Raw genomic sequence first — 12,521 nt, 5'->3', positions numbered from 1 at the left:
AGGATGGGCCTGAGGGTTTACTGAGAGCAAAGGCTTGAGTGCTCCTGGAATCACCTCGTTCCATCTTCTCTCTTTCAGCATTATGTGTTAGCTTTATTTGATCAGATTGGCTTCCTCTACAGTGCTGGATACATGTCTGCCACTAGATCAAGACTTCTAATGCCCCAAATTTACCAGAGAGAGAGCACAAGTCTGCTCTTGCTTCAGGTTCAGATACCAGGGAAGTGCTCTGATTGGCCCAGCTTGGCTCCTGTGCCCATCCCTGGTCCCAAGCACCATGGCCAAGGAGGCAGGGTCATGAAAGAATATGGAAGCCCTCACTAAGAACTGAGAAGGGCGGTAGGCAGAGGAAGGAGAATAATGTCCCAGAAGGATGGGATGTTTGATGCTTTTCTTAGAACAGAAGAAGAATGCTACTCAAAGTAATAGATATAAAATTGAATTATAAATCACTGTCAAAAATGGTCCAGACATCTTTAAAACTAAAAGGATTTTCAGTTATCAAAGATACTAAGAAAAGGTAAAGAAACAAAGATGGCAATATCAATATTATGCTAAGTAGGATGCAAGGCAAAAGGCATTGAACTGCACCAAGAGTACCATTGATATTGATGAAAGGTACAGTCAACAGTGACTATATAACAGCCATAAATATGATACTAACACTATATGGATAGCAAAAATTCAACAAAACCAAACTTGTTAGAAACTGTGAAAAGACAGAGATGGTGTCATAGAACAACAGATAAGAGTGCAGGCTCAGGGGCTGATTGCCTGAGTTTTGAACCTGGCTCCTCTTTCTAGCTGTGTGACTTGGATCAAGTTATTTAACATTTCTGTGTCTTCATTTTCTAATCTGGAAAATAGAGATGATAATAGTACACATTGAATATCCCATATCCGAAATGCCTGAGGCAAGAAGTGTTTCAGATTTCTGATTTTTGGGGGGATTTTGGAATATTTGCATTACTGTAGTTGAGCCTCCCAAATCTGAAAATTTGAAATCTGAAATGCCCCGACAAGCATCTCTTTTGAGTGTCATGTCAGCACTCAAAAAGCTTTAGATTTTGAAGAATTTTGGATTTTTGGATATGGGATGCTCAACTTGTATCTATATACCTTGTAGACTTGTGGTGGGGAGTGAATGAATTTATTCACAGAAAGTGCTTAATATAGTATCTGTCAGGTGGCAAACACTTGGTAACCAGTTATTATCTTTTTTTTTTAAAGATTGTGGGGGAAAAAAAGGAGACAATTTCTGTGGCCAATGTTAGCACAATATTTTCAGTTTTTAATAGATATTTTATATATATGTATGTATGTGTATATATATATATATATATATTTTTTTTTTTTTTTTTTTTTGAGACAGAGTCTTGCCCTGTCACCCAGGCTGGAGTGCAGTGGCGCAATCTTGGCTCATTGCAACCTCTGCCTCCCGGGTTCAAACCATCCTCCTGCCTCAGCCTCCTGAGAAGCTGGGATTACAGGTGCCTGCCACCATACCCAGCTAATTTTTGTATTTTTAGTAGAGATGGCATTTCACCATGTTGGCCAGGCTGGTCTCGAACTCCTGACCTCGTGATATGCCCACCTCGGCCTCCCAAAGTGCTGGGATTACAGGCATGAGATATATTGACCAAAAATATAGATCAATAGACCTATATAGAAATGTAATTTAAACACTGAGCATATGTACCCATTCTGGGCGCCTTCTTGTAGGATCCATGGGCACTGACGAAGCTGAACATACACTGCATCAGAATCTCAGTAACGGATCCAAAGGAGGAGGGAGCACGGATGGCAGGCTGGGGATGGGGGAGGGCCCTGGAACATGTAAATCTGATTTACAGCTTGAAGACATCACTGTGGCTGCTGTTTGGAGGCCAAGACTGCAAGGGCAAGAGTCACAGCAGGAAACTGGTTAGGAAGCTACTGTGGTCATCCAGCCTGGAGATGATCGTGGCTTGGACGAAGGCGTTAGCAGTGGAGGAGATGAGGAGCCCTATTTGGAAGGCGAAGCCTATTGATGGATTGAACATAAAGTGCGACTCACAGAGTGGAAGCCATGACAACTTCTGGGTTCTGCGTGTGGGATGGAGGACACGGATGAGGAGTGGGTTTGGGTGGAGGAGATGGAAGTGAGGCGGTCTGCTTTTAAGTTGCTGTTACTGGTCTCCTAAGACTGTTGTAGCAAAGTACCAAAAACTGGGTGGCTGAAAGCAAGGAATTTTATTGTCTAACAGTCCTAGAGGCAAGACTTCTGAAATCAAGATGTCGATGGGGCCACACTTGCTCTGACGGCTCTAGGGGAGAATCCTTCTTTGCCTCTTCCGGCTTCTGGCATTTGCCGGCAGTCCTTGGCATTCCTCGGCTTGTAGGTGCATCAGTCCTGTTGCATGGCCGTCTTCTCCCTGTGTGTCCTCACATAACCTTCCCTCCATGCACGTCTATGTCTAAATCTCTCTCTCTTTTTTTTTTTTTTGAGACGGAGTCTCACTCTGTCGCCGGGCTGGAGTGCAATGGCACGATCTCAGCTCACTGCAACCTCCGCCTCCTGGTTTCAAGCGATTCTCCTGCCTCAGCCTCCCAAGTAGCTAGGACTACAGCCGCGTGCCACCACGCCTGGCTAATTTTTTGTATTTTTAGTAGAGACCGGGTTTCACCGTGTTAGCCAGGATGGCCTTGATCTTCTGACCTCGTGATCCACCCTCCTCAGCCTCCCAAAGTGCTGGGATTACAGGCGTGAGCCACTGCACCCGGCCCAAATCTCCCTTTTTACAGAAACACCAGTCGTATTGGATTAGGACCCAGCCTAATGTCCTCATTTTAACTTGGTTGCTTCTGTAACGAACTTATTTCCAAGTAAGGTCACGTTTTGAGGTACGGGGGTTAGGACCTCAACATACCTTTTGGGGAGACAAAATTCAACTCATAACACCTGTTAAATGTGACTGTCGATTAACTATTCAAGTGGAGCTGTTAAGTGGGGAAATTGGATGGATATATTTCGGCCTTCATCCAGTTTTTTTTTTTAATGTGTGTGATGAACATCTTCAGGCATACAGATTGTTCTGTATTTTGAATTTTGTTTTGGAATACATTTTCAAAAGAAGATAGCTCTTAATATATATTGTTAAAATATTTTCAAGAAGTGTGATGTCAATGATAAATTTACTATTCTACAGGGGAGGAGGATATAATGGCTTAAAATACAGACAAATTTATGTATGGAGCAACAGGAAGTAAAGAATTCCTAACTCCTGGCCTCCATTTTCTTGACAGAGTACATTTCCTTTCTGGCACTGCTAGACAGAGATTAAGCAATAATTTAGCTTGAATTTCTAAGTGTAATAGCATTAGGTAACACAGTTCCATGACCTCAGAAAGCTGGAGAATCACATTCTGATGTACATAAAATACATATATACTCATTTTATTAAAATGAGATTGCCAATACATTTTGTTTTAGATCTTGGAACTGTCACTCCTTTATTCTTCTATTCACTCATTTTCATTTAAAAATATTTTTTAGTTTCTATTATGTCTCAGTCACTATGGTAGATGCTCAATTTCAATAGGGAATAAGACAAATTAGCTGTGAAGCAATACTCAGGCAATGAAATATGACAAGTACTAGTGTGTGGTTAAGACCAGGGTACTATTAGGGCCTGCAGAAATGGCACCTAACAGTTTCGGGGGTTGTTAGCGGGGGTGTGAGAATGTTTTTTGGAGAAAGTGATTTAGGAAATAACATACAGATGCCACAAATATAATACTGATTACATTTAAAATATATTCTCTATTTTAGTGCTGCAATAGTATTTTCTACACTTAAACTTCTCCAGGATTCAAAACTTTTTAAAAAGAAGGTAGTACAGGATGACACAGAGAATCCTGTCTCTCCAGGAACTTCTGTAAGTATGACTTAATGTCTGTTCTTACAATACTTATCATATAAGAACTATTGGCATGCTAGGAAATTGTCTAATTATTTAGATGAAGCAGAGGAGTAAAGTAGAAAAAAACAATGAATTTGGAGTAAAAAGATTTAGGTCCTATTAATGCTATTTATTTATTGGTATACTTTGGACAAATCTCTTAATTTAAAACAAAATTGGTAATCTCATTTGTGAACTGATGGAATTGGGATATAATAATTACTAAAATCCCATCCAAAGTCCCAGATGTACCGTTATATTAATCTAGCTTTGGTCTACCTAGCAAATAAAGTTGTTTCCCAAGGCTTGCTCCTCATTCCACTTTTGAACTATTGCCTTAGCATTGCCAGTCAGATACCTGTGCTGTTTCCTGCTTTGGATTCCTCATAGATAGAATCTTCCATTCAAGCTCTCAAATCTGACAACTGATGTCACATATTCTCTGATTAGGCTTTGATAAGACCAAGTAATTTAACAATACAGGATTGTTTAGGACTGAAATATAAAGATTCATCATCTAGAACCCTTGCTCATTATTTCAAGTATTACTAATAAAATCGCTAATATCTAGCATCATTACAAATTAGCAAAACTAATTGTCCTTAATAGAGACTCATTTCTTACTATATTGGAAGCAATAAAAATGCTAAAAAGCAATCTAACTCTAAAAATTGACTTAGAATAATGATTGTCAATTGGGGGTGATTTTGCCTCCCGGGGAAAATTTGGCAATGTCTGGAGATATTTTAGGTTGTCACAACTGGGTGGAGGGGGGTGCTACTGGCATCTACTAGGTAGAGGCCAGGGAAGTTGCTAAACTTCCTTTATTCTACAGGACAGCCCTCCACAGCAGTTATCTGACCCTAAATAGGTCAGTAGTGTTGAGGTTGAGAAACCCTGACTGAGATTAATGTGACCTATCTTTTCATTAGTCACAGGAAATCTGAGCATTGAGTGATTAAGTTATACTGATGGACATTTTTTTCTGTATTGCTAATCTACATACTAGACTCTCTGAGTACTTCTTGTGCCCATTCGAATCACTATCCTCCCTGTGGGCCTCTGTTGACTGCTTATTCTTGGTTTTTTTTTTTTTTTTTTTTTGAGATGGAGTCTCACTCTGTCGCCCACTGGAATGCAGTGGCACAATGTCGGCTTACTGCAACCTCCACCTCCTGGGTTCAAGCAATTCTCCTGACTCAGCCTCCTGAGTAGTTGGGACTAGAGGTGTCTCCCACCATGCCTGTCTAATTTTTGTATTTTTAGTAGAGAGTTTCACCATATTGGTCAGGCTGGTCTCGAACTCCTGACCTCAGGTTATTCACCTGCCTTGGCCTCCCAAAGTGCTGAGATTACAGGTTTGAGCCACTGCGCCAGGCCTGTTGACTGCTTACCCTTGTTTCCGGGGAACAACTTGCCCTACTCTTCCTGTACTACCCACCTGCATTTGAGCCTCTTTAGGCCCCATTAGCTACTCCTGGCTAGCACATGTTGCTGATTGGTTGGACATGAGGAGCTGTCAGAGATGCATAGCAGGAAATACTTAGAACAAATGGCAGTTGTTCTAAATGATTTTAAAGTTCCTAGTGTCTACGATGGACTCCACTCCCCCAGAAAAAGCTTTCTTTGCACATCTCTCCTAGCTCTCAGTAGCTCTGGACATTTGTCACCTCTTTGTGAAGTGTAATATTGAGGGTGGCAAATTAATTATAATACCTGTTTGGAATATGAGCAGCATACAGCAGCATGACACAGTGGATTAAGACTGTGGACTCTGAAGGCAGGAAGACATAGGTTGGAATCCCACCTCCGTCAAAATATGACAGTATTTAGGCAAGACAGTTAACCTTCCTAGGTGTCAGTTCTCCAAACTGTAAAATGGAAATGATTATAATACCTCTTTGGCTGTTAGGAGGATTAAATGAGATAATATATACAAAGCATGTAGCACAGTACCTGACACATAATAACTAAATGGATATTAGTGAATATTATTTATTTTTTAGCCCTTAAAATGACATCTACAAAAACTTTTAATGACATAGAAACTGCTGATAATATAATTTGCAGTGAGAAATTCACACTGCAAAACTATTTTTCAACAATGAGTACAGAGAGAAAAGGAAAGCTGAAAAGCAGTATGCTAAAATATTAATAGAAGATTGTTGGATTGTGGGTGATTTTATTCTGAATATTTTTTATATTTTATAGAATGTGCAAGAATCATTTCTAAATTTAAAATTGTGATACTGTGGAATGATACCAGATGCCTTTTAAACTTACATTACATTTAGTCTTAGGCTAGAAACTTGACATTATTAAATGGAAAGATAACCATCAGTTTAATATTGTTTAGGCCACTGAAAATAAAGATGACAATGAGTTTTTAGATCCTATTTCCCTAAATGCCCGAGAATATTTCAACATTCATCTGTGGTTGAGGTGCCGCTTAGCATTGGTGACTGCGTTTGTTGCACAGATTCATGGCATTGGAATTGTGAAAGGTACAAACATTTGCTTAATCAATGTTTTCATAAAAATTAATTTTACATAGGTGAAGAGGGGTTTATTGGGATATATTTTATTATGTTAATGTTTTATAACTTTCTAGCTTGATCTGCTTATAGAATTAAAAATTCAGGTTATTAATATATAAGAATATTTTTAACAGCCCTTTGTATCATTGAAAGTGGCATACATCTTACTAATGTATGCAAAACAGGTAAAGCAATTTCAAAATACGAATGCCCAGGTCTTCTTGTCATCTGGGAAGGCAACTAAGTGTAGGAGTGAAGAGCACAGATTACTGGAGCCAACCCACTTGGGTTCTAATATTGTATCCACCGCTTCCTTGCCAAGCCTTTCTTGGCCAAGTCTCTTAAATCCCCCTTCCTCAGTTTCCTACCCTGTAAAATGGAGACAATTGTACCTACTTTATAGGATTATTGTCAGAATTAAATGGGTTAAATTTATACTGTTCTTAGATCACAGCTTGGCACATGTAAATGTTAGTTCTTGCAGTGATTAATCATTATCTATTTGTATACCTATCTATTCACTCATTTCTATCCATCTTCCAAATTAAATTATCTCATGCAATATCATCATTTTTGCAGCACTGGAAAGTCCTAAAGTACTTTCCCCCAAATTACAACACATTTATTTTCCATGTTTCATGTAGAGTCTGTTTTCCATCTTAATATACTCCCCTGTTCTTTGATATTATGCAATATTTCTGTGATGAAAATTGGGGCTATTGCACATGTATAACTTCTTACTTTCTCAATGCATTTTAAATAACCACATTTGTTTATTTTAGAGGGTGATATGACAGATTGCCTGAGCCTCATCAATGAAGTGTGTATGGAGGCGAAAAGTGCAGGTGACGCGGAACTGCAGGCTGAATTCTTGACACAAGCTGTAATTCTTGGCCTACAAGAAAAGCATTTAAAGGCAGACATCATAATAAAACTTCAGGTAGAAAGGAAACTTTGTTCATATTTATAGTCAGGGAGGGATTCCAGTTAGAACAAAAGGAGAGAATTTCAAATTCCACTAGGTACTGAATGCATAACAATTAACATGGCCAGCTCTTGTTTCAATGAATTGGAAACAGTACTATCAAAATGAATAATTTTATTTTAATAGGATATAATACATTTGCTGGAAGGAAATGAATTTATTTCTCCTCAATCACGGCTAACTCTGGCAAGAAGCCTAGTTTTGCTGGATGACTTAACCAAAGCTGAGAAATTCAAGGAATCTCCCTTTTCAAAAACAGGAAAATTAAATTTGTTGACTTGGGCGCATAGCATTTTAACTGAACAGGTGAGAATGCTTTTGTGTCTGCAAGACATAGAAACTTACTTTTCTCTCTTTCCTCCTATTCCAAACCACGTCAACTAATTGTTCATTACAATGTTTGTTTTTTTAAATAGATGCTAACTTTTGGAGAAACAATTGAATTTCATTCATCAAACACTAAATATGCAAATCCATTACAGCCTTTGAAAAATATCTATCTTCCCCATGTCATGTTATTGGCCAAAATAAAAATGAGAATTGGTAAGAACATTTAAACTTATATTGCACTAGAATAACTGATAAAAATGTTTAAGTTATTTTTAGGCAGGCTATCATATGAGTGCATTTAAAAGAGGCAATATTTATGAATACTCAGGCTCCATTTATTTAACCAGTAGTTTTTGATCACTTATCATATGCCACACTGTGTGATGTATAGATAGCCTTTATATATGAATAAAGTACGTGGTTGATTACCATAATATAACATGCATAACTGCTTGGTCTAGACTATTGCACTTTATCCAGGTCATCAGTCTTTTGGATTAAAATTATGCCCACATAATTTACTTCAAAATTACCGTGCAATTCAGTAATTTTACTGAAAAAAATCCTACAAACACAAAATACATTTCTTAAATAATCTGTTGTCTAGCATATTTAAATTATAACTAACTGTTAAAGACGATTTTGGAAAGGAATGTGTTAAATGCATTATGTATTTTATAACTGATGCTATGAAGTACTTATACCTTTAAAAATGCTAATTTAATGCCTGTGAACAAAAAAATAGTTAATTTTTTATTATTTATTTTCTTTCTTCAACATTTATTTTAAGTTCAGGGGTACATGTGCAGGATGTGCAGGTTTGTTATATAGGTAAATGTGTGCCATGATGGTTTCCTGCACAGATCATCCTATCACCTAGGTATTAAGCCCAGCATTCATTGTTCATTGGCCATTCTTCTTGATGCTCTCCCTCGCTCTACCCCCAGTAGGTCCTGGTGTGTGTCATTCCCCCTCGACGTGTCCATGTGTTCTCATCATTCAGCTCCCACTTATAAGTGAGAACATGCGGTGTTTGGTTTTCTGTTCTTGCGTTAGTTTGCTGAGGATAATGGCTTCCAACTCCATCCATAGAACATGATCTCGTTCCTTTTTATGGCTGCATAATATTCCATGGTGTATATGTACCACATTTTCTTTATCCAGTCTATCATTGATGGGCATTTAAGTTGATTCCATGTCTTCTCTATTGTGAATAGTGCTGTAGTGAACATATGCTTGCATGTATCTTTAGAATAGAGTGATTTATATTCCTTTGGGTATTACCTAATAATTAGATTGCTGGGTCAAATGGTATTTCTGCCCCTAGTCTTTGAGGAATCACCACACTGTCTCCACAGTGGCTGAACTAATTTACACTCCCACCAACAGTGTGAAAGCGTTCCTTTTTCTCTGCAACCTTGCCAGCATCTGTTGTTTTTTGACTTTTTAATAATAGCCATTCTGACTGGTGTGAGATAGTATCTCATTGTGGTTTTGATTTGGATTTCTCTAATGATCAGTGATGTTGAGCTTTTTTTCATGTTTGCTGGCTGCATGCATGTCTTTTGAGAAATGTCTGTTTATGTCCTTTGCCTATTTTTTAATGTTTTTTTTTTCTTGTAAATTTGTTTGAGTTCTTTGTATACTCTGAATATTAGACCTTTGTCAGATGGGTAGATTGCAAAGATTTTCTCCCGTTCTGTAGGTTGTCTGTTCATTCTGATGATAGTTTCTTTTGCTGTGCGGAAGCTCTTTAGTTTAATTAGATCCCATTTGTCAATAAAAATAGCTTAAATAAAAGTGTTAATGAAGGTGATATTCATTTTTTTTGGAAGCTCTGATAACTTGTTTGTAAAAGTTTAAGAAATAAACTTGTATCTTACAAATATAGGAATTGTCAAAAGTCTTCATATTTTTATGACTCAAGGTCCCTTGAAGGGACAGCATCTTATGTTCTTTCACAATACTCTAGTTAGTGCCTTAACTAGTGGACTGGCTGATAATGGTATTTTCAATCCCAGGTGGATGGTATAGTTTCCCTGCAGTGGGAAAACCGTGTATCAGCCTAACTCTGCTTTGTGAGCATGGTTGACTCCAGCCTCCTTCTGCCTCTCTCTTTTCTCAGGGGAGGAGCCTGTCCCTTTATCAATGCTGCTGAGCCTTTTGGCCTTGCTGTAGCTCCTAGTTGGCTCTGTCCTTCCCGGGGACCTTGCTTTGGCACTTTTACCCCTCTCTCACATATTTTCTACCTTCCTTACTCAACACATCCTTTTCCCTCCTTCCTTCAGTTTGTAAATATTTTCAAATATCCACCAGTAAAAAACCAGACTAAACAAACAAACAAAAAACAATAACAAACCTACTGTAAGCCTCTGTCATTCTCACAAAACGTCCTTCCAGCCAGACTCCTTAAGGGTAGAGTCTGCTCTCTTCCTCTTCTTTCCTCCTCTCTCATTCACCCCTCACCTCACTTCATTCTGGATTTGGACCAGAGAAATCACTCTTGAGTTGGTCACCAAGGACTTAATCTATAATTCCAACATGTAGTTTTCAGACCCTCCAAAGCATTTGACATTGCTGACACCAATCACAACTTCCTGAAACTCTGCTCTCTGGATTCTCAGGTGCTGCATTCTCCCAATTTTCCATCTCCCTCTCTGGTTTGCTATCCATAATTACCTTTCTATTTCCCTAGTCTATCCTTTAAGTAAACGATCTCTATTTGTTCTGGCTTAAAAGGCTTCTTATGATGTGGTCCAAGCTGACCTGTGCCCCTTCCCACCCAACCCTCTGGTCACACTGAATCACCGTGACTGCACGTGATGCATGTGGTGCTGCATGCTTTACACCTTTGCACATGCGATTTTCTCCATTAGGAATAATCTTCCCCTGAAATCCCATTCCTACCATATCATTCTCTTCCCTCTCCTCCCCACTACCCACTGGCTGCCACACATGCAAATACATTTCCTTAAACTCTGTCCATCCTTCAGATCTCAGTTAAGCATCACTTCTTCCAGGAAGCTTTTCCTGAACCCCAAGACTGGGTGGTGTGCCTCACCCCGCTTCTAATTGATTATTCTTATTGTAACGCTCACCATGTTGGTTGTTAGGGACAATTTACTTGCTTGTTTGAAGCCTCCATTATGACGTAAGCTTCTTAAGGCAACAATTTTGTTTTGTTCCTCTGATATCCTGGGCACCTAGCACAGTGCCTGAAATCAAGCAATCAATAATGGTGCTTTCAGATTTCATTCATCCATTAGACTACTATACAACCACTAATAATAATGTTGCAGAATAATTTTTATACAATGGAAAGGTGTTCACACTACATTGGAACATATATAACACAACATTACAAAATGTTCATTGTATACATCAAAATATCATTGGAAAATAGGGACTCCCCTTGGCAGGTGTGATTATGGATGATGTTTATTGTCTTCTTTTTGCTTCTCTCTCTCCTTTAGTCTGCTATAATGAACTACAATGAACACATATAACTTTGGTAACAAAAAAATTGTTCAAGAAATATGTTTTGGTCAAGGTACAAACCTAATGAAAATTAAGCATTTAGCACTAAGTACCATTTCCAGCAGATAGTATGTGCTCAGTAAATGTTAGCTCGTTTTCAAATATTTGAAGAAAAACTAGTGGACAGTGCTGTGGAAGAAAGACTAACACACAGGTTATTAGAAATAGGAAACTGCAGAGCAAGCTGGTTAGATGAAGATTTGGGATCTGGAGGACCTAGGCCTGAATCTTGGCATTACTATTTCTTAGTTGTCTGATCTTGGAAGTTATCCAAGCTCTTAGACTTCATGCCTTATCTGAAAAATAGAGGTAGGCTGTTTGCCCTATATATTTTAAATAATGAAATGAAATCAAATATATATAGTATTAAACAGTGCCTGGCACACAACAGTCATGCACTAAGTGGTAGTACAGTTGTTATTTCTTACATCTTACTTTATCTTTACTACTTATTTTACTTTAGTTTCTTTATCTTTGTCAGTTTGATCAAGTTGTTTTTATGACCTTTTTTTCTGTTATTTTAGACTTTCATTGTACTTTTCCTTTCCCCGTCTGCAGACTCAGACATGTGGTTCCCTAATGTAATACCCAGATCCAACTTTCCTCTCACCAAGAGGCTCTTACCTGTTTCCCTCATAGGCCACCCCCAGTTAGATGGGACTTTAGATGAATTTTTGTTTCCCTCATAGGTCATCCCCAATTAGATGAGACTGTAGATGAATTTTACCTTCCTACTTTAAAAGTTTAAGAAATAAACTCACCATCTAGAGATATCTAGAAGTTTTGCTCCTTCTCTCCTACTGTCTCTAGCTCCCAGATTTTACTGAGATAATTTAGTACTTTTTAAGCAAAGTATCCTGATGCTTTTCCTTTCAACTAGTCCTTTCCTTTTTAAAGAAACTCTATTTCTAATTTCTAATATCTAATCCTAGTCATTGTACCACTGAGAAAGTGCTGCTGTTCTTCCTCCCTCCTTCTTTTCGTTCATCTTCAAAGCCTTCAGAGTCCTTCAGTCTCTGTTCTGCTTCATAGGTTGTTGATTGAATCCTTTTCTCTTTCTTTTTAAGTGTTTTCCTCAGATTATATTCTGATTCCATGTTCTCGGCAAATACCGTTCTTGCACTCTGACAGGTGAATGATGTGCTCCCAACTCAGTACCAGAATCTTTGGGTGTGGCTGTTTTTTCTCAGG

General features: G+C 38.3%; 1 protein-coding gene across 1 annotated transcript in view; it reads left to right on the top strand.

Annotated features, from left to right (window-relative positions):
* The window catches only part of CFAP54 (cilia and flagella associated protein 54), a 382,051-nt gene that overhangs the window by 234,840 nt on the left and 134,690 nt on the right, over window positions 1–12,521 (top strand). Inside the window, exons 52-56 of the mRNA XM_030819793.1 lie at window positions 3,812–3,917; window positions 6,298–6,445; window positions 7,261–7,418; window positions 7,590–7,769; window positions 7,880–8,006. Coding sequence (XP_030675653.1) covers window positions 3,812–3,917; window positions 6,298–6,445; window positions 7,261–7,418; window positions 7,590–7,769; window positions 7,880–8,006 — 719 coding nt within the window. The remainder of the gene's footprint in view (window positions 1–3,811; window positions 3,918–6,297; window positions 6,446–7,260; window positions 7,419–7,589; window positions 7,770–7,879; window positions 8,007–12,521) is intronic.

This window comes from Nomascus leucogenys, chromosome 10 (assembly GCF_006542625.1).
Source record: "Nomascus leucogenys isolate Asia chromosome 10, Asia_NLE_v1, whole genome shotgun sequence".
Classification (NCBI taxonomy): domain Eukaryota; kingdom Metazoa; phylum Chordata; class Mammalia; order Primates; family Hylobatidae; genus Nomascus; species Nomascus leucogenys.
The sequence above is the reverse complement of the archived record's forward strand: the minus strand, read 5'-3'. Positions and strand labels throughout refer to the sequence as shown.